General features: G+C 41.3%; 1 protein-coding gene across 1 annotated transcript in view; it reads left to right on the top strand.

Annotated features, from left to right (window-relative positions):
* TTC39C (tetratricopeptide repeat domain 39C) overlaps nucleotides 1-23,241 on the top strand; it is a 68,069-nt gene that overhangs the window by 13,800 nt on the left and 31,028 nt on the right. Inside the window, exons 2-6 of the mRNA XM_024202661.3 lie at nucleotides 2,275-2,323; nucleotides 3,922-4,050; nucleotides 13,523-13,637; nucleotides 18,479-18,833; nucleotides 20,128-20,296. Coding sequence (XP_024058429.2) covers nucleotides 2,291-2,323; nucleotides 3,922-4,050; nucleotides 13,523-13,637; nucleotides 18,479-18,833; nucleotides 20,128-20,296 — 801 coding nt within the window. The 5' untranslated portion in view covers nucleotides 2,275-2,290. The remainder of the gene's footprint in view (nucleotides 1-2,274; nucleotides 2,324-3,921; nucleotides 4,051-13,522; nucleotides 13,638-18,478; nucleotides 18,834-20,127; nucleotides 20,297-23,241) is intronic.

The following is a 23,241-nucleotide window of genomic DNA, read 5'->3' on the forward strand; positions in this document are numbered from 1 at the left end:
ACAGTTTAGATACTAAATAACAATGATATTTCTGGTGGCTACTCTTTGTTTGCCTGTCAGTTACATTCAGGAGATTAAACTATTTAGAATGTTTGTTTGAAGTGTGTGTTTTCCTCTTTGATTTTTGTATATTAGTATATTTATTTGAAAAACCCCACAGCAAGAAATTTATATTATAAAATATATATGGGTTTTTATTTACAAATGTTATATCAAACAGACTATAATGTGTATTTGAAGTGTAGGTTTTTCAGTTCTTATTTTCGTCTCTTATTTCCCTCTCATTCCTTTTCCTCTCTTGCTTCCTCCAAGCTTATTGGCCTTATGGTTACATATAATACATAAAGTAAAACATGGGTAAACTGTGAAAAACCTGCATTTACATCTTGGCTTTCTGAGACCATCACAAACCATGATTTGCTAATGAAAAGGATGATAATATTTACTTATTTTACACATTGGAAAACAAATGATTTGTCCAAGGCCAAACAGTGGATCAGTTGCATTGCTGAGATTATAACAAGAGTTCCTGACAGCTAGCTCTATGTTTAGCCATAGACAGGGTTTTGTAGTGATTGTGTGATTGCAGTGGTCATTCAGTCTGAAACCTGACCCAAGTACTGAATATAGCCTGCCTGTCTGGCCCAGGAATTGCTGTCACCCTCTTGGAATAGACCTTAATTCTCATGAAACAAGGAAAACCTTCCGTGATGTACAATTTCTTAATTCATTTACTAAAAGTTAATGAGAGAGACTTCTAACCTATTTTAGATGTCTGGAACAAAGCAGATAAAGAATCAGACTTCTTATGAATTATCAAAATGGAACTTCAGGTCTCCAAGTCGCATTCTTTTTATATATACGTTTCTACAGTGTCCATCACCATATTTCCTGAGCGTTTGACTAGATGAAAGACACATTAGATACTTCTAGAAATAGAATACCAGGGAATATTGTAATCACTCTTACAAATAGAAATCTGTTCAGAAGTTGAGGGATAGGAGAAAACAATTGGGCAGTGGGGTATGGCCAATCGCAGCATGGCTCACTGAAGGACATGCTGCTGGATAGGTGTGAAATGCCAGGCAGTGAGGTGAGATCAAAGTTGGTCCAAGATCAACAAGGATGCCCTCTGAGTTGCCTTCAGATCTATCATTGGAAGGCCATAACCTCTGCTACTTTTCTGGTCCCTGCTGAGGGATAAATCCGGCAGTAACTGCAAGGTTCCTTAACAGCAGAGTGTTCACCCACCAGAGGGTTGAAATAGTGCAAGGCATCCTCAATACCTGCTCTATTGGGGAGGGCTCCAGGCTGGAGAGTGGAGCCCCTAAAATAGGTGACATTGAGCAGGGAAAATGTATGTCTCTACTGCCTCTGCTGAATCATTGTATCTCCATGTCCGCCCCAACCTTCAGGGATCCTATGGTTTTCTGGCCTTAGATCTGAAGTGGCCCTTCCCTAGCAGAACCCCCATGGAGTTCCCCATTTGTCCCAAATTTGCAACTGCATACATGCAGGTGAATTTCTGGCTCATGTGAAGCCCCATTGGATGCAGTTGCAATATCAAGGCTATTGCTTATCTCCCCGCTTCCATGGGTTATTACTTTTGAGCCATGGAAACCCTGAAAGACAGAAATTTGCAGTTTCCACCTCGTGTACTAGCAGGGGTGACTCAAATCCACAGAGAATTATGTTGAATTCTTTCCATCTTGTGGCTTTTTCCCTGGAGAGTATCATGTACCCACTTTTTTCACACTATGATCTTGCATAAATCAATGAAAAACAAATAAAAAAATCTTCTTTTAATGGAATCAATTAACAGTTATCTGCCGGGACAAGTTTATAATAGAGTATTTTCCCAGCAACCACCAAAAAGATGTACATTTGAGTACATCAGGCTTATGTAGTTTTTCATGTCATTTAATCAATACTAGATATGTTTTGACAATAACCATTTTTTCTTTTTTAAACATACTCCTTGATAAGTTTAATTTTAGATGAGTATTGAAAATCCAATCAAAAATATTTTTTTGAAAGAATATGCTGACCTGTTGTTACAAGGGGCTTAACTTTTGGCTTCCTGATTTTGTTTTCAGGAGGATATAGTGACTGATTGAAAAACCTTTTTGAGTTCAGAATTTGGTCTAATGAAGCAGATTTATTCCCAGACATATAACCCTTATTTGACATCAGATATTTTCTATAGGTGCTTGTTATAGTAAACTATGTGTACATGTGATAACTACATTTTTTTTTTTTTTTTTTTTTTTACAGAAACCACAGTCCATTAATGAGTTTTGGGGCCAGTTTTGTCAGTTTTCTGGTAAGTGGGTGAACAAATTGAGCAGAGAGAATTCATCTCACTGTTTGTATCATTGTTAATTTCCTCGTGTGTGTATATTTGTTTTTTCCTGTTAAGCTCAACTCTTTTAGAATATTAAAATTAATGTAGTTATAAAACATGCATAACTCATTACATTGCATACATGGAATCTTAACTTGTTTTGCTCTTTTATGTGGTTTTAATTGGGAGTAAAGGGTTCTATAAATTCAACATCTCAAATTTATTAAATATTGACATGTTCCATTAAAAGCAAAAGCCAAAGACTGATTATCTTGCTTTACTGAAAAAAAATGAGTTATTAAAATGAAATTCATAAATTCAGTTTTGTCCTATAATAAACTGTTAATTTCTAAGTCTCATTTATCATTATTTTAGAATAAAACTGGTGGGCTTCATGTGAAAACATCTTAAATTAGTACCCTTTTTGAAGGTGCAGAGGTATTTGAGGACTAAGAATGCTAATAGACTAAAGGTTATTAATGTGTGATCAGTCACATTTCTGAAAATGTGTTAAGTACATTGTATATGGAAGAAGAGAGAAAAGGGATGAAAATGAGCTGCTGATCTAAAAGCATATTTAATAGTATATAAGAAAGTATTTGAACCTTGTTTTTAAGTTGACCTTACTGTGACTTGCCTGCTTAATCCTAAACTGTCACCATATATAGAATAGTAAAATTTTATTTAAAAAAAGAAGATAATTTTATAATATTCCAGAAGTGCTTTTTTGTACATTAAATTAATTTTAAACACCTCAGTCTGTGGACTACATGACTTGGAAAGGCATATTATATAGGAGGATTTTTCCCTCTTGCCTTAGGCCAACATGATGAAAATCTCTTAGGCTTGCTCATCTGAGTTGATTTACTGAACCAGTATAACAGCACAGTACAGCATCATTGTACCTTGAAAAGCTTCTGCTTAGTTACTGTTCTAAAGATAGCCACAGCACTTCGCATGCCTATGTCATCCAGTATTTCCATTAGACAAAGCATCAGAAAAAGAAGTCAGTTATCCTGAGACCCTCTTTTAGCTAGGTTAAATGGAAGCTGAAATGATTTTTTTTTTTTTTTTTAACAAGAAGTATAGGGATTCTGCTCATTATCACTCATAATGCAGTGGGTTTTATTTGTTCTTGACTTTGAGGCATGTTATTTACGTGAATAAATTATATAAAACAGTATGTGCGCAGACACAAATTGAATCTTGCATAACAGTAATTGAAAGTGAATTTATGTAATCTAATTCATTTTTCAGCTAATGTAATATGACAGTATTTTCAGTTCAACTATATATTAAACATTCAGTTTTGTTAAGAGAAACAGAGTCAGCTAATAAGTTCTGATTTCAGACTCTTGACATTTTAGTGAGGGACACTTAAATGCGGTTGGGCAACGGGTGTGTGTATATATATCTAGCTGTGTATATACACAACATGAGTCTTGAGTAGCAATTTAATCCTCAAATGTTTTTTAAAGAAACTTATTTAGTTTTTGTCTATAGTTACTGCACCAATAGCTGATGTAAATTTTCTTGTTGTTTTGTTATTCAAATCTTTTTCATTTTATTTTTGAAAGAATGCCATGATGACATTTGAAGAAGAGAAAATGCAGTTGGCTTGTGATGATTTAAAAGCCACAGAAAAACTGTGTGAGAGTGAAGAAGCAGGAGTTATAGAAACAATCAAGAATAAAATTAAAAGAAATGTAAGTGGAGCATCTGTAAAATATTAGCTATTGTGTACTGTGTGCAACCGTTTGTGAAAACTTTCTTCTACCTTTCCTTTTCTCTTTGGCATTCAAGAGGGGTTTTCATAGCTGAGTTGATGTCAGAACTGCTGTTGGGAATCCTTGTGGTTTGTTGTTCTTGAAAATTTCAATTTGCATGACAGTGTCAGCTCAGATGGGCTGGCATATGGAATTTCTAGGTTTAAAGAGGCTAGTTACCACACTGATGGGCATTTTAGAAATTTGAGAGAGAGATTTACCCAGAGTTGAGGACAGCTCCCGTAAGGCCACCCATATGGTTGTGTTTTGCTGGGTTAGATATTCTGAATATTTCAATGCAGAGGCTATCCCATACCCATATTAGCATCAGAGACAGAGAGTTTAGTCATAACCTCACAGATTTTTGTGGTGGTCTCTGCTGATGAGGCACACCTGGTCTACCCTCCCAACTGGTGTATCTGTCTGGTTACCAGCTGCTTTTATCAGCTGTTAGAGGAGGCTCTTGACTCTGGTTCCTCACTGAAACATGGTGATTTTGGTGTCTGGATGCCATTGGGGTTTAATGGTGAGCTCTAGGAATTGAATCAGTTGGGCTGTGTTGAGATGGAGTTATCTAAGGAGCCACCTGAAGTCTGTGGTTTTTTTTTTTTTATTTTATTTTATTTTGTACAAGGAATGTGTGACTCTACAGAAGAGCTGTGATTGATGCCAAGAAATATTTTTCCTCTTAACATATACTCTTCAAGGGACCGACCATCTGCTGAATTTCTTTCAGGAAGCATGCAGTCTGATTACTCCGGATAATTATTTGTTTAGTTTATATACATAGTAATATCTTGTGATGCTTCCCAGGGGTAGCCAGGGTTGTGAGGCACCTCAGTACTGCCTGCAGTTAGCATGAGGAAGGCTTGTCTGTGCCTTCCAGGCGTCAGCTCCCCATCCCCACTGACCACAGGCAACACCAGCACGCCAGGCCTATGCAAGCCCTGCTCTCTCTCTCTCTCTACACATTAGAGATAGGCACATTCCAACCCTTGAGCTCCCTGAGCATCTCCTTGGAGTGTCCACCACTGGTTCACAGAATTCACAAATTCACTGCTGTCAAAGGAACAGTACATACCAGTTTACCAGTTTCACCTGAGGATCACCGCTCCACTTAACACACAGCACTTAAATATGTTTAGTGAAAATAAGTAAAAATTTATTTAACAAAGAGTAGAGATTCTAGAAGTAGCAAGTGAAAGTATTGGAAACAAATGCTTACATATAAAATTAAATTCTAATGTCTTCTCGAGCCTAGATTTTAATTAACAAGATACCATCATGTCTAATGAAAGTTTAGCTCACTTAGTCTTTCCAGTATTTTCTAGTCAGGTTGGATCTGACCCTCTTTCATAAGACAGAACACGCTGATAATTCATCTCAATGAAGGGCCTGGGGTGTACTGCAGTACCCCCAGTTATACCCCAAAAAAACATTGCCCTTACTCATAAACAGGACACCCTGTGTTTGTTTTTTTCCTTTAGATCTTTCATGTGACCAGCTAGAGAGATAAATGTCTACTACCCCCCGCCTGAACAGAACCTGTTTATCACCTTCTAGAGACCTATCTTAACTCCCACACCTTAAGAACATAGTTTTCAGTATAGATACCTAATTCCTTAAATAATGTCTGTGCATGCACCTTGCAATGATTAGGGTGTCCAGTGTGTTACTGGCTATTGGTAGAGACTTCACGTGCCACCCTTTGGTGCATTATTATATAGACATCAGACCCTTATGCACCACCCCTTATGCCCTCTGCCAGTTGGCACTAAGGGGTCCCTGGGTCACAAATATCCAAAAGTCTTGTTTGTGGTTGGTGCTCCATTGTGCTGTACAAATACGTAGGAAGATGCATTCCTTCCCCTGAAAAGTTTACCATCTAAATCGACAAAAGGTGAGGAGGAAACAGGCACAGAAATGTGAAGTGATTTGTCCAAGGTCATATAATAGATCAGTGACAGAGAAGGGATTTCAGTGTTGTTACTACTGAGAGAGCAGAATCAGGCCCTAAATGGAAAAGATATGAATTTTCAAATTCTTGTAATTTCACATTATCTAACTAGAGAAGGAATCTGTTTCAACGCCTTTGTGGACAGGGTAGTATGCAGAAAGGTTTCAATGTAAATAAACTGAACATCTTAACCCAAAAGTTATTTAAGAGGAATACATTCCTGTAAGAAACTGAGCAAGGAATTTCACCAGCCAAAACTAGCAGCTTTACCTACAATATGTAGTTAAAAGAAAATCTGCTTTTTTCTGCCTTTAGTGGGCCTAGTTGAATCTCAGAAGTAGTAATCTTGTGCGATTTTCTGTAACTCCATAATATATTCTTCCCAAGATGCACCTATGGAGGTGCTTTATCATTACCTGAACTTGTTATGCCATTAGACTTCTTCTTTGAGTGCTTGCTCATGTCGATTCCATTCTAGGTGTGCGTGCGCCCACGTGCGTGGTCATTGGAAATTTTTGCCTTAGCGGTATCCGTAGGATTGGCTGTGGCACTTCCTTGAGTGCCACGCTCATGCATCTGTGTATCAGGCACCGCCGGCCGTACGCCCTCTCAGTCCTTCTTACCGCCTGTGGTGGTTAGTCGGCAGGGCCGGCTCCAGGCACCAGCTTCTCAAGCAGGTGCTTGGGGCGGCCGTTCCGGACAGGGGTGGCAGTTCCAGGTATTCGGCGGCAATTCGGCGGACGGTCCCTCACTCCCCTGGGAGTGAAGGACCTCCCGCCGAATTGCCGCCGCAGATCGCGATCTAAAAAGAGCTGCGATTGCTGCTTTTTTTTTTTTTTGGTTTTGGCTGCTTGGGACGGCCAAAACCCTGGAGCCGGCCCTGTTAGTTGGAGCACCTTTCCTTGCATAGCAAAGGCTAGTGGTTTCGTCTCTTCAGACTTTGAGCCTTAGGGCCTTGTAAATAGTTGTTTTATAGTAATTAGTGTTAAGTAGTTGTTAAGTGTAGTTAGAAGTTAGAGTCCCATCGGGGACTTCGCCCCAAGCGGGGTATGCCCCGGTCTCCGGGGTTTAAGCCCTGCATGGACTGTAACAGGACTATGTCTGAAAGTGACCCCCACAGCAGCTGCCTCAAGTGCTTGGGGGAATCCGATGTGAAGAACGAGTGTTGTATCTGTAAAAATTTTTGACCCAGGACTCAGCAAGAGCAGGATATTCGTTTGAGGGCTCTCCTCATGGAGGCTGCCCTCTGTCCGGCTTCCAAGCCATCCCGCCAAGACTTGACTCCTACTACCTCGGCCTCCGTGCATAGCTCACCCCCAGCACCGGGCTGCGCCCAGCACCACTTCTCATCCCCAGTGCCCAGAAAGAGAACTAAGAAGCATGGCTCCCCAGCATTGGGCAAGAAAGGACGTGGGGCATTGGGCAAAGGACACACTTTTTGCCGCCCGGCCACTCCGGAGCCATGTGGATGTTCCTCCCCAGTCAGGGCCCTTACCCCCTTAAAGGATCCACCACTGACTCCCAGGAGCGGTGGGGGATGCAAACTTGTGGCGACATCGACGCCTTCCCAAGCTCCCCCGGCGCTGAGAGAGCAGTGGTCTCCGCCTGTGCCACTGGCACCATGTGTGCCCCAGGAGGCAGCAAAGGCTCCCTACAAGGGCAGGCCAGCCTCAAGACCCCCCAAGAGGCAGTGGAGCACCATTGATCCCCTGAGCCAAGGCAGAGCTCTCCATCTCCGCACCACAGATCTCTGATGTCACAGCCCAGATCCTCTTGGGCTCGCCCTCAGTCACCAGCGCCACGTTTGCAGTCCCTGCTTTCTTGACGCAGATCACCTAGGGGGAGGCGCTGGTCTCCGTACCACCGGCACCGTTCGCCCTCCGCTGGTCATCCTCTCGGCGCAGATCTCTGTCACCTGCCCCATGGGAACGCTACTGTCGTGATACTGGTGGCTCCAGCACTGGTCCCCATGACACCGGCACCGATCCTTCTCTAAGCACCGGTCTCTGGTGGCGATGGTTAGCAGGCAGGCGCAGGCGTCGATGGCCCTACCATGGTCACCAAAAGGGTATTCCTCTGGCACGAAAGGGCAGTTTAACCCCTCGCTGAGACTCCACTGGCGCAATTGGACACCTGAGGCCATGTCGACATCTACAGCGCTGCCGTGGCAGCATGGCCAGTGGCGTTATTCGAGTGCATGGGGCATGCCAGTGATGATGATGCCACCTTGGAGCAACAATTGACGGCACTGGACTCGGTGAATGAAGCACGCTCAGAGGTCAGGGCAGAGGAAACAGCGCCCACCCCAAAACCCCCTTCCCCTGTGGGGGATGATGCCATGGGGGCTCCCCCAGTGGTACAGTTGTTGTCCTCATCCATTGATGAAGCGGTCATGGGACTCTCGAGATCCAGCCCGCCAGATGATTTTAAAGAACACCAGGCCCTGCTTTGATGGGTGTCTGAGAACTTGAGCCTAGAGGTGAAGATGATGTCTGAGCAGGCGGACACATTGTTCAATGTGCTCTTGGCATCTGCCTGTGTTGCACTACCAGTGCGTGACTGGGTCCTGAAAATTGCCAAGGCCCTCTGGCAAACCCCGTCGCCCATCCCTCCCACCTCCAAAAGGGCAGAAAAGAAGTACTTTGTCCCGTACAAAGGGTTCAAGTAATTTTGTACCCACCCACCTCCGGGCTCCCTGGTCATCTCTGTTGCCAACAAGGAGGACAAGCAGGGGCACACCAGTTCAACTCCCAAAAATAAAGAGGCCAAAAGACTGGACCTTTTTGGAAGAAAATTTTATTCGACAGCCAGCCTGCAATTCTGGGTGGCAAACCACCAGGCCCTCTTGAGCAGGTACAATTTTAACTTATGGGACTCCTTCCATAAGTTCAAGGAGTTCCTCCCTCAAGGTTTGGCCCAGGAATTCGGCACCCTGGTGAAGGAGGGTACCTCAGTAGCAAGGTGCTCCCTCCATATGGCGTGGGAAGCAGTGGACTCGGTGGCTAGGGTGGCCACTTCGGAGGTAGTCATGAGGCGCAGTTCCTGGCTTCAGACCGCCGGCCTATCCCAAGACATCTGGATCTCCCATTCAGTGGGATTGGGCTCTTTGTGGAGTAGACTGACACGAGGCTGCGTGGGTTAAAGGTCACTTGTGCCACCCTTTGCTCGCTGAGTATGCGCACGCCCCACAGTCTGCAAGGAAGCAGTTCCGGCCGGCCAAGGCCTTGGCAGCCTTGTCAAGGTTCTGCAAGGAGAAGGGATAGAGACACGAGCTTTAGTCGTTGCTGCCCTTCCTCCTCCCACTCACCCACACAGCCCAGCCCCGCAAAGCATCCTGAGGGCCAGAAGCACTCATTTTGAAGGTATGCTTGAGAGTGACACCCCAGTCAACTCCCCGTATCCACCTTGTCCTTTCCTTGACCGTCTTCATACCTACTGTTTGGTCTGGTCGTGGGTCACCTCAGACCGCTGGGTGCTGGATGTAGTATCTCAGGGCTATACCATACAATTTTTGGCCGCCCCCTCTCCCATCCCTGTTCTTCCCTATCCCTCTTCAGGGACCCTTCTCACGAGCAACTCCTCATTCAAGAGTTCAAGAACCTCCTGCACCTGCAGGCAATGCAGGAGGTCCCTCAGGACATGAAAGGAAAGGGGTTCTATTCCTGCAATTTTCTAATCCCGAAAGCAAAAGGGGGCCTCAGACCCATTCTGGACCTGCGTCGCCTCAACAAGTCTCTCAGAAAGTTGAAGTTTTGCATGGTCTCCCTGGCCTACATCATCCTTTCCCTGGATCCGGGAGACTGGTACACCGCCCTCGACTTGAAGGATGCTTAGTTCCATATTCGGAGGTCATAGGCGTTTCCTTCGTTTCATAGTGGGTGGATATTTTCAATTCACAGTGCTGCCCTTTGGCCTCTCTTCGGCCCTGAGGGTGTTCACAAAATGTATGGTGCCAGTAGCTGCTTATCTGAGATGTTGAGGGGTCCAGGTCTTCCCATATCTTGACGACTGGCTCATCAAGGGCAGGTCTCAGGAACAAGTGCAGAGGAGCCTCGATCTGGTGCGTTCCACCTGCTGTGACTTGAGCCTGTTAATAAACAAGAAAAAATCCACCTTAATGCAAGTCCAGTGACTAGAGTTCATTGGGGCAGTTCTCAACTCCACACGAGCCAGAGCCTTTCTTCTAGAAGTGTGTTTTCAGGCCATGTCGGACCTGATCTCCCACGTGAAGAATCACGCGATAACCACGGCTCACTGCCTGCAGTTGTTGGGCCACATGACCGCATGCATATACATGGTCAGTCATGCCCAGCTCCATCTTCGGCCTCTGAAAGCATGGCTGGTGTCAGTCTGCATCCCCAACAGGCACAACCTAGACTGGGTAGTCAGGGTGCTGGATCACATCCGGTTGTCCCTGGATTGGTGGTGGGACCCTGGATCAGTGTTAGAGGGAGTTCCCTTCGCGGCCCTGTCCCCATCGTTGACCCTGGTCTCCAATGCTTTGGACCTGGGTTGGGGAGTCCATCTGGGCGAGCTAAGCACCCAGGGCTGCTGGTTGCGGGATAATCTGGCCCTCATATCAACATCAGGGAGCTCAGAGCGGTTCGCCTGGTCTGCCAGGCTTTCTTGCCCCACCTGAACGGCAAGGTGGTGCAGTCCTGATGGACAATACTGCTGCGATGCACTACATCAACAGGTAGTGCGGAGCCAGGTTGTTGGCCCTTTGCCAAGAAGCTCTGAGCCTTTGGTATTTGTGCATGCGGCATACCATTTATCTGGTAACCGCGCACCTGCCCGGAACCAAGAACATCTTAGCAAATCACCTCAGCAGGACCTTTTTGTCTCGCCACGAGTGGTCGCTCCATCCGGAGGCAGTCAGTATAATCTTCCAGAGCTAGGGGACTCTCCAGGTGGACCTGTTCGCATCCAGGCAGAACAGGAAACGCCATGTGCTCTGTTCGTTCTGGGGGATGGACAGGGGCTCCATCCATCCCCTAGAATGAACAGAACATGTGGTTGGGGGCTCTGATGTATGCCTTCCTGCCAGTGCTGTCCCTTCACAGGGTCCTTGTGAAGATCAAGCAGGACAGGGCGAAGATTATCCTAATAGCCTCCGCCTGGCCTTGCCAGCACTGGTTCGGCATGCTGCTGGACCTTTCGATAGCTGCCCCGCTGGCTGGATTTGCTGTCCCAAAACCACAGCAGCCTTCTGCACCAGAACTTGGAGGTGCTGTAATTGACAGAATGGCTTCTGCATTGCTAAACACGGGCAAATGGGAGTGTTCGGCAAGTCTTGCTGAGTAGGAGGAAACCCTCCACCAGAGTGACTTACCTGGCCAAGTGGAAAAGGTTCACATGCTGGGTCTCGGAACGGCATATCCAGGCCGCGCAGGCCTCGCTGCGCCTCCAACTCCAAGGTTTGTCCCTGTCATTGATCAAGGTCCACCTGGCCGCTATCTCAGCTTTCCATCCTCCATTCCAAGGCAGTTTGATCTTCTCTCATGACATGACGGGCCGGATTTTGAAAGGTCTGGAGTGTCTCTACCCACACATCCGGGATCCCGTCCCTCCCTGTGACCTGAATCTCATGCTATCGAGGCTCATGGGGCCTCCCTTCGAGCCTCTGGCTTCCTGCTCTCTTCTACGTCTCTCTTGGAAGGTTTCATTCCTGGTTGCGATAACGTCAACCCTCAGGGTGCCGGAGATCAGGGCGCTTACTTCGGAACTGCCCTATAAAATCTTCTACAAGGATAAGGTACTGCTGCAACTGCACCCATCGTTTCTGCCCAAGGTCATCTCCCAGTTTCATACTGGGCAGGACATATACTTACCCATCTTCTTTCCAAAGCCCCGTACGTCAGATGAGGAGAGCTGGCTACGCACCCTGGACGTCAGGAGGGCGCTGGCCTTCTACATAGATAGAACAAAACTGTTCTGTAAGTCAACGCGGTTGTTCGTTGCGGTGGCAGACATGTTTGCATCTCATTATGCACTTACCAGCAAGCTCGAGATGACACTGGCTTTGGCAGAGCAGTGCTGCAAGACCATGAACTCTGAGCCTACCTCCATTGACACTGTTTGTGAGTCAGCTAGAATGGAATCAACATGAGCAAGCACTCAAAGAAGAAAAAAACAGTTACTTATCTTTTGTAACTGTTGTTCTTCGAGATGTGTTGCTCATGTCCATTCCATTACCTGCCCTCCTGCCCTTCTGTCGGAGTTGCTGGTAGGAAGGAACTGAGAGGGCATATGGCTGGCAGTGCCTGATGCATGAGCGCAGCACTCAAGGGTGCGCCACAGCTGTCCCTACAGATACCACTAAGGCAAAAATCTCCCACCATGCACAAGGGCATGCACACCTAGAATGGAATGGACATGAGCAACACATGTCGAAGAACAACAGATACAAAAGGTAGGTAACTGTTTTTTTCAGAGTTGTATAAAATAACTCTTCACATGTCAAGTTGAAAAGTTGAGGGTTATTGTTGCAGAAAAAAGGTGGTTAGCCGTGTTCATACAAAGTAAAAGATCTATGTGCTTTAGAGGGTATGCTATCTTGCCATCTGGTAATTGGAAAGATTTTCAAGGTTGAAGGACTGCCAGGCCCAAGTCTCCTCGTTCAGCCCCTAGCCATTGCATCTCTAGTGACTATGAGAGTAACTGCACTTTTATGTATGCATAAATCAGTAAGTAAAGTATTATGCATGCTTAATACCTTTCTATATTGTAATGTATGTGCAGAGTAACAAAAACTTCCTCTGGTATCTTTTACAACAAAACATCGGTGTTTACCTGAGAAGTCTCTCAAGGACAAGGATCTTGGTCTTGTTTTTGTTTAATATAAATTTCTTTCCAAAAGCTCATCGACAGCTATGGCACTATAATAAATTAAAGAAACAGTAGGTCTAAATAGGGAACTTTTGAATGAAATGAAATTTGGTACTCTCTTTAGATGTGCTTTTCAGCACTGAGGAAATCTGATATTGATAATAGAATTCATAATGTTTATTTTAAGTGTAATTTTGAATAAATAACATGGTTGAAGTTAATTTAGAAATTCTAAAACTAGTGTTTATATCCTGTGCATTAATTTGTACAATTTTTCAGACTATTTAAGGTAATACAGTTAAGCACTTTTTTGTGTGTGGGGGGGAACTACAGGAAATGGCTATACTAAGCCAGGCAAATATTGCTATGTGTGTTGATTTATAGACTAATCAAGTTCTAAAATAAATATTTTTCCATATAATTTGATATGCTCACTGTGGATTATTGCAGTTCCCATACAGAATGTTTAACTTGCTGGAAAATCAAGGTTGCCTGTGCACCAACAGTCAAAATTGAAAGATTTATACAATATAAATTATGTGATTTAATAAATATTGCAGATTATAGGAGTTTAGTTTGAAATTAAAATAATTTCTTTTACACCCTGCTTTTGTATATTTCAAACAGGCTGATGGCAGAAAATCTGCACCATCCATGATGGATCGACTACAGAGACAGATAATTGTAGCAGACTGTCAAGTTTACCTGGCTGTGCTTTGTTTTGTAAAACAGGAATTGTCAGGTGTGGTGTGACTATAGTAATAATATTTTAGCTTTTTTTTTCATTGGCATGTAGAGTGAGTATTAACTTCTGATCTCTAAAGTGTGAAAATGATTACCGGTACCCACATTGATAAAGATGGTTGCTTTGTGTGAAAGAGAGACATTGCATTTGAAATGAGGGATTAGATTTTTCAAAACTGAATGTGTCTGCAAAATGTGCAGCCATTGTACCCTAAAAACTTATATTTGTTCACATGGATTTGGTATGCGAGCATGCACCAATATTATGTGCAATTATTTATTTGCATATGGAAATAGAAGCCTTTGCAGGCGAAAGGGTATATTTGTGGGTTCTTTGCCAGTTTTTGCTAGGTTTAAAAGTTGGGTCTCAGTAGTGCAAAAATGAGACATTTTAAATTTGTATTTAGGATTAAAGATATTTATAACTTTTTACATAAATATGCATACATATATAGTAGGGCCTTTAAATAATGTATATTTGATTTGTATAAATTAGGGCTTTCTGCCTTTTGTTATACCAATACCCAACATTCTGCTGGTCCTCCCTTATATATACCTGAGAATACTTTGCATATCCTCATAGAGGTACCTCAGGAATCATTGCAAAGATGTATAGGTGCCTTGTGCATCTTAAGTTGTACTGGCTGAAACTGTATGAGAAAATTCTCTCCCGCAAAGCCCAGGTAATGGGGACAGGCTTATGTCCCCCACACTTATACAGTTGCTTGCAATCCTATTCAGGAAATGGGGGAGATAGCAAGAAATTGCTGACCGAAGTGGTTTTGAATTAACAAGTCTAGTGCTAAAGATGGAAAAGCTGACTAAACAGTGTAAACTTCTAATGTGCTAAAGACTCTATTCATTAAAACATGGAGCACAACAGTTTCAGGTGCTTGCTTGCCACAGAAATTAATCCTCATTTAGGGAATACAAACCTCTCCTTGTCTCAGCTGTAAAACTGTTTCCAGATTTCATTGCATTGCTTGATCTCTGGCATAACAGAAAGACATTCCTGCCCCCATTAATTTATACAGAAGATGATCCAGGTCATGTGCTAACTGAGCATGCTTCCAAGTATTCACTTATGTCAACAAAGACTGAGGGAGGGCTGCTGAAGAAAATCCAAGAAGTACTATCCAGATTACCATTAAAATAATGTAAATATCATTGGTCGAGAACATGGGACCTTCTGTTATGGAAATCCCTATTTTTCAAAACCAGTTTTTCTGCAATTTGCTTGGTTCTAGATAAGATATATAAACTAAGGGACTATTGTCTGCTGTACCAATAAGATGAGACAAAAGGTAATATATTTTATTGGACCAACCTCTGTGGGTGTGAGAGAAAAGCTTTCAAGTTTACAAGATCTCTTCTTTAGTTCTGTGTGAACTCGAAAGCTTGTCTCTCTCACCAACAGAAGTTGGTCCAGTAAAAGATATTATATCACCCACCGTATCTCTCTAATATCTTGGTACCGACATGGATACAACAACACTGCATACCAATAAGCTGTCATTTAGGATTTCTTGGCACTCCAAGTGGGTAGTATATGGCTTTCACTCACTCTTTTTGCTCATTATTTTCCCCTAGAAATCTTCCCTCCTTTCAGAATTTATACCATAATTGCATTACAGCATCTGCCCCAAAAGCCGAGAGAGCAGTCAGTTTCCTTTCCTCCTCTGGTCTGCTGTGGAGAATGCTGAGGAAGCAGCAGTAACAACTCAGGACAGAAACAGGCCTTACAGCCCTTCTGGGTCTATCCACTCAGGAACAGTTCACTTGAAATCTTTAGCTACCCTCCTCTGAGGCTAAGGACCGTCTCTGTGATCCTCCAGTTTCTTGTCAGTAGCAGTGTGAGAGTGAACTTGCTGAACAGTTGAGTCTATCACCCATTAATCATTTTAGAAATCCAGCTTTTGGCCAGATTAACTTTTTGTTTTTATATACATACTTAGTTTTTATGGCATTATGTCTAGATTTTTGTATAGTGAGAGAACCAAATTATTGAGACACAATCTTCATGTGTAAATTGCTTGGTTCTCAATTGATGGGTAGAAAATCATTGACTTTTTGCTGAACAGTTTGACAGGCAGCTGTATGAAAACACACAGGCTTATGAACAGTTTGCTTTTTAGTAGCTCATTGGGCTAATGTTTCTCTCCCACACATACTGTAGCTATTTTCATCTTACTACATTTATAAAACAAATCTGATCTTTATTGGACTGCTACCTAGGTGCATTTAACATTGCTGCAGGGATTTAAACTTCTTGAAATTAATCACTGCAGTCATAGCACAGGCAATCCATTAGCAATTAATGTCAGGAAGTCTCAACTCAAGTGTTATCTCAAAGAGTTAAGTAATCCACATTATGAATAAATAAAGGCTCAGATTTATGATTTTAACATATCTCAGTATACCATATCATGAGATGTGCTGTTTTTGTCAGAAAATTTTCAAAGTACAGTACTTTGGTAAGCAGGAAGGATGAAGTTCTGCAATGCACACATCAGGGATGCAGTGATCTTATCAAAGGCACTAACTGAAACACAGTCTGTGGGGATGAGTGAAATGTGGTTGGTTGGTTTGTTTCCCGTTGCTCTATCCCTACTGCATTGCTGTTCAGAATTGTATAAGCACTTGTACTGTGGTGAACCACATAACTGCTGAATATTCTATGCAGCAAAAAAGTGGCCTAATTAGAGAATTGAAATAACATTAGCCTCGCAATATAGCTGAATCATGGTTATGGTTGGAATATTTTATTGCAATAAATAGCTTAATTTTTCCTGTTGAAATAGTAAAAAAATAAAAATTCATTTGCAACACACACAATCAAAAAGTTTAACTCCAGGAGGCCTGTTGCAGTCTTGGGGTGCTCTGCTGAGCAAAGCAATGGGGGATGAGAAATCTGATCTCAATTAAACTATTTTTATATTTATTTCAAAAGAGCACTTCAGTTCACTTTCAATATAATAGAATTACAGTTTACAAATACTTTATTTAAAAACCAGATCTTCCTTTTTTTTACCTGTTAAGGCCAGACCCTCACAGATCTGTTTCCCTTGCTACAGCTCATGGTGTCACCAATACCTAAAACAATGTAGGGAATGCAGTATTCTGCATTGTGTATGGTGCTGATAATATCAATGGTGACAGAATAGAGTCAGAACTCTATAGTTTTTCTTGGAAATAAAAAAAAATTAATTTCACCTTTAATATGCTGCTCTCCTGCAACTTCTTATAGAGCTGTATACAGAATGTTGATTTATTGTTACTTCAGCTGTAAAGCCCACTGACTGAAAATTCCATTACTCTCCATCCAGGCTAGCTTTGGACATTCCCTAGTATTATAGTAGTCTCCCCTTCCCTCTCCCACTACCCAATATGGGTTATTCCTCTCTCTGCACATGGCTTCTTCTGGAGAGTCCAAACATAATTTTTAGTACTATGATTGTGCAATTAGGTCTCCATGTATAGTCGGAAGTAAGCCTGTGGCTTCGTTTTCATTTCATACATCCAGTGTCTAAAAGAGATTGGGCTAGTTGAAAATCCTCTTTCACAATTCCTTCTCCCCTACTTCCTTTTGTAAGTGCAGGGAGTTCTTTTGTGAAGAGCAATACAATAATATACAAATATGCAGAGAGAGTAGATTGATCTCCATATTCCTTCCTTGTCTCAGGCCCCCATTTGTCTTTACACTCTGTAAAATTCATCTCAACCTGGACACTAAATTTGTGTCTAAAAATCTGCTTATCCCTGTGCCGACAACAGTACCCACATACATCCTTGCCTACATTTCCTCCCACTTTGCCACTGAATCTCCATTATCGTATCACTTCAACTCTTCAGACATGCAATGGGCCATTGCCTACTTTCTCTCACATCCTTCCTCAAACAACTCAAGTTCAAAACTATTATCCTTGTCCATCCACATGCTGCAAGCTGCCTGTGTCCTCCCTGTTACTTGTTGAGGACTTGTCTCTTCTCTGTCCATTCATACAAGCTCCCCACTTTTGGTATTAGACACTTCCCTGCATCTTCTGCTGTCTGAAACACACTTCCCATATGTCTCCTCGGCAGCTCTAGCTCTCATTTCAAATCTGTGGAAAGTACTTCATGTTCCTCTTCTTTCATACCTTTTTCATTTTCTTCTCCTATGAGTCACTGTTTAACTGTGTAAAACAATTTTGAATACAGTTTGTATGAAAAAATATATCTACCTTATTTAAAAAACACTGTAATCTACTCCAGATAAGGTTTTGGTTATTTTTTTCCCCATTCTCTATTCTTTCAAAGCCACTTGGAGTTAAAATTAAACATTTTTCCTTTGGGTTTTTTTGCTACTTTCCATGTGCCAGGCACTGTGTTCATCCTACTCCACACCATGTGTTTGTAAAGTTGCAGAAGCCAGCATTGTTTACTTTGTGTTTATTTCTCTGTTCATCTGCATCATCCCTGTTGTCTGCCTACTACAGGTAGTAGTAACTTTGTGCTATAAATTGTTTTTAAGATCTTTGGCTAAAAAGCACTGTATAAATTCATCGTATTGTTACTATTAAAGATCTTCCCTAGATTTTACAAATCAAATCAGGTTTTAGATCAAAAATATGTGATAGTATTCCTTTTAAATTTGCCTTTTTAATTAGATAATCTCCAGGTAACAGAATGTCCATTGCTGCAAAATCCTGCAGAACTTTTTTGTAGTCATGAAGTGAAATCAGCTTAAATAGAAATTGCAATATAGTATTTGTCATTCTATGAAAGACCATTTATGACTTTTTTTTAGTTTTTGTATCTGTAATAAACCCTTGAGATATATTTTCTTTCTGTTGTCAGCATACATAAAAGGTGGGTGGATCCTTCGAAAAGCCTGGAAAATTTACAATAAATGCTACGTGGACATTAATACACTTCAGGAAGTATATCAAAAGAAGATAACTCAGGAATCCTTGACTTCTGATGCTGCAAATGATAATCATATTGCTGCAGAAGGTGTAACGGAGGATTCGCTAAACAGACTGAAAGGTGCTGTTAGCTTTGGATATGGACTTTTTCATCTTTGCATATCCATGGTGCCCCCAAACCTGCTCAAAATCATCAACCTGCTGGGTTTTCCTGGAGACCGCCTACAGGGGCTTTCATCACTGATGTATGCAAGTGAAAGTAAGGACATGAAGGCCCCTTTAGCTACGTGAGTAGCTATATTGAAATTCTTTGGTAAATAACTTAGTAGTGAAAGTTAGTGAACTACAAAGAAACAAAAAATAAAATAAAAGCTTGTTGCTTTAAAGGAAACATCAGCAGGTAAAAAGCTTTCAAATTGTTGCTTAACATGCCATTGTTTATTAAATTGATCATATATTATAATGAGACCTTTTTTTAAATATGTGCCTTCAGATTGTGTTGGTGATTTTATTCTCCAAAGCCTTTTATTATATCATCAGATAGTTCCTATGAATAGAGAGAAATTATTGTGCTTAAAACAGTAATTTAAAGGATATCCTAAAAACCTCAGTAAGCTGAAATATTTAATTAGCTTGCTATTTAACAACTTGTACAGGGGAAAATGTTCATGTCATAAAAACTATAAACTTCTACCTACTCATTATATATACTTATTTTGATATGACTTTTTTCTATTTATATCTAATTCCCGTTTGCAAAAGTTTGGGAACATTGGAGCTTTTTACACACAAAAAGGATATTAAATATATTGGCCTTTTGAGGGACATCCCTCATATAACAAGATTTCCTGACTCTTTATGCTGCATTCTGGTATTTTTTGTGGCTTATCTTTCACCCAGTCTCAATTTACTGCCCTTTATGAAGGTCTTTCTACTATTCAGTGCCACAAAGTTCATACCTTCATTCCTGGGTTTGCCTAGGAACTACAGTGCACCACTGCAATAAGTGTGGAATGCAGTGTTAAATCCTTTCTGCTTGGAGAGTTCTGATCTGATAATCAGTTTTAATATGCCCTGAAGATTCATTCGTCAGTTTGATATAATCTATATTGTGGGAAAATTGAGAATACCATCCCTTCTTGGTGTTTTCCGCACCAATTGGCCCAGGAAGCAGGCATGCCCTGCTCTTCCCCCACATTAAGTCTGATCTCGGTCATTTATTTGTCAACACTTTGGAAAAGCAGGCTCAATATCCCTCCCCTTTCCCCTCAATCTTCAATTGTTGTTTGTTTTATGGTGTTTTTACGAGCTTAATTATTTTAAAAAGTTATCCAGTTCTTAGTTCTAGAGATTGTAAAAACCCTACTCATCTAATGCTTTGGAAATTGTGAGCCTAATTCTACTTTCGTATACTCTGGTGTAATTTTGAAGTAATCAATTTAAGGCAATGAAGGACACTGGCTTAAAGTCAGGGCAAGCAAGAGAAGAATCATGCTCTGCATCTTTTGTCAGTGCCTCTATAATAGAGCTCATCTGCTGTAAACAAACTGTAATCATCGTTCTTTTTGTGTCTTCTTTCAGATTAGCTTTGCTGTGGTACCACACAGTAGTTCGCCCCTTTTTTGCTTTGGATGGCAGCGATAACAAGGCAGGACTGAAAGAGGCTAAGGAGATTCTTCTGAAAAAAGAAGCTGCTTATCCAAATTCTTCTTTGTTTATGTTCTTCAAGGGAAGAATACAGCGATTAGAGGTATTATATGCTTTCATTCTCCAGATTATTTTTTCTTTGTTGTATTGTAAATGTTGTTGTTTTGAATATATTACATTAAAACAATACAGACTTCAATAAATCAGACATGAAGGGGAAAAAAATCCTCTTTTGCACCTTCATGTCCAGAGTCTCAATCAGCCCTATTGTAACTTAGCTCTGGCCAACTGACTTAAATATCAAGATCTGACTCTTGTTTTGCTACTTGGTGTATTTGCAGCACCTTAATAAAAGGAAATGTATTTATTGCTATAAGTCATATTTTCTTGCAGTATTAATAGGTACTTAAGCCTTGAATTTGTCATATTGAAATCTGAATTTAATCTATTGAAAACATGAGTAGAAAACATTGTTTTCCTTTCTGATGTGCTTTGCCTGACTCTGACCTGTCAATGTACAGGTAGCCCCTTTCAGTAACTTCCTGAAGTTTAGGTAACTTCCTTTGCTGTTTAGACATCAAACCAGGGTGTTCTTAACTCCCATAGTGAGATATGAGCTGAATAGGGTTATTCCCTGAAAACAAGATTCACTACTGCTGTCTGTGTTGAAAAGGTGTTCTTCAGCTACTGCAGCCGTCCCACATTTTGGCTCTGAATCCTGTCCTTTCTGTGTGCCCATACTAGTTTGAGGCAGGCAAGAGAGCTTTAAACACCCTCTCTCATCTGCTGCTGCTTCATCCATCGGTGTCAGAATATTCCCAGGGCTGCTGTAATAAAATAATAATAATAAAAAAACACCAGTAGCTAGCTTCTTGCATTGTGGCATCTAAGGATCCTAAATGTTCCTTTTGGACAAACAGCCATTGGGCTGAAATGCTCCATCTCAACACAACTGTTAGGTCTAGTTCAGACCTTAATGCACTCATATCTGCTGTGGTTTATGGTTGATTCTCAGAATAGAGCCTGCTGTTTCTGGGGCAGAAGCATGGGTAACAAGATTTAGGCTTTCAGTCTTGCCTTATAAGACAGATCAGATTTATTTGCATCTTGTTTGGTTTTACCTGGAAATACTCTAATACATTTCCAATCTGAACTGATTTTGTGCTGTCCCAGCCAAACTACCTTTTTAGGCATTATTTTGATGTTATTTGTGGGTGGGAAAATATTTTAGTTGCCTTTCATTGAATCCTGTAGTCATTCCATGTAGTTGAATGTGTTTCAAAGGGTTTTTGAAGATATTCAGGTGAAATAGATATAGATATGCAAAATACATACTACAGTAGTTCAAAAAATGTAGAGTTGGTAATGGTTCATCCCAGAATCTGACCTTGTAATTGGAACTATTAACATGTCCGTTGATGTAGGAAAAGGAATATAATCTATAGCTGTATTATCTCTGTAGGACTAACCAGAATAAAATCAGTAAAAACATCTTTGTCAATAAAACGAACCTTTATGACCCTGAATACAGACAGGGTGAAGATCTGGTGTGAGTAAGAGGGTGTCAGTTTTACATAGTCACTTTAAAAGTATTTCTCCATCTCAGTCAGTGAGGAGAAAGCACTTGTATTTCAAGGAAAATTTCATACTAGTGTGAACTTGAAAGAAGAAGGCAGAGATTTACTTTATTGTATTCTCTTTGCTATTCTTGCACTTACTTGTTTTTATAAGAAGATTTTCCTTCACAAGCCAGCTTTATCAGCTGTGTCCTGAATGGTATTGTATCCTTGTGACACTGTGTTGCTGTGGAAATATCAAATGAATATTGAATAACGGATTTGTTATGCATTTAATTAGTGATATCACAAATTCAATATTGTGACTTCAGTATGTAATCCAGTAAGAAGAAGAAGAATGAGCTGGGAAGGAGCAAGCCCTTGTTTAAATGTAAATGTTTTTAAGAAACAGCAAACATGGAAAGAAATGTGATGCAAGAAAAGTGTATTGGACTTATGCTTGAAGTCGTCAGGACCTGAAAGGGTATTTCATAAGTAGAGGCCTGTGGAAAGCTTGCAGTGTTTAACTCCTGATAAAACTTTAACTGCTGGACTGAATTTCATTGTACATAGACAAATCCAACCCTACAAATCTGCCAAGGAGTCATCTGATTTTTAAGGTCATGTTGGGAGACATCTAAACATAAGCCTTGCTTTTTGTCCTAAAGGAAACATGTTGCAGTTAGAATGTCATTTATTTTACCAGCAGTGAATATTCAAAATAGCTGGCTGATTACAAAGTACTTTACATGTTCCAAGGATTCAAAATAGCTTGTATATATCTAAAGCCAATAGTTCTAATAGTGGTTGATAGAAAAATAGAATTTGTAGGCTTTATATATTAGTCCTGTGAGTAACAGCATGCAGCACTGAGTTTTTTATATTCTTTGGGCCTGTACATGCTCAATGTGTATGTTGTGCAATTTCAATTGATGGCATGGACAATTGCATACTGTACTGCATGTGGGTGTTACTTATGTGAAGATATAAAAAGCAAGCAGTCCAGTCTGGTGAACTGAAACCAGCCATCCAAATAAGAGACCGATAGATATGCCAGACTGGACACAGAGAGAGGATCACTGTGGAGAGGTAAATTGAGAGTTTCGTGCACAGATACGCAATGGTAGTTGAAGCCATGCAAATGGAGCATGTCCCCCAGGGATAAGATTCATAGATTCTAAGGCCAGAAGGGACTATTATGATCATCTAGTTTGACCTCCTGTATAACACAGGCCAACTTGATTTAAAAATTGTCAGTGATGGAGAATCCACCACAACCCTTGATAAACTGTTTAATGGTTAAATACTCTTACCATTAAAAATGTATGCCTTATTTCCAGTCTGAATTTTTCTAGCGTCAACATCCAGCCATTGGATTGGGTTCTATCTTTCTCTGCTAGATTGAAGATCTCATTATTAAATATTTGGTGCCCAGATAGATAATTACAGAGTGTAGTCATGTCGCTCCCTAACCTTCTCTTCATTAAGCTAG

The sequence above is a fragment of the Terrapene carolina genome, unplaced genomic scaffold, assembly GCF_002925995.2.
Source record: "Terrapene carolina triunguis isolate 2854851 unplaced genomic scaffold, T_m_triunguis-2.0 Scaffold58, whole genome shotgun sequence".
NCBI classification, from domain to species: domain Eukaryota; kingdom Metazoa; phylum Chordata; order Testudines; family Emydidae; genus Terrapene; species Terrapene triunguis.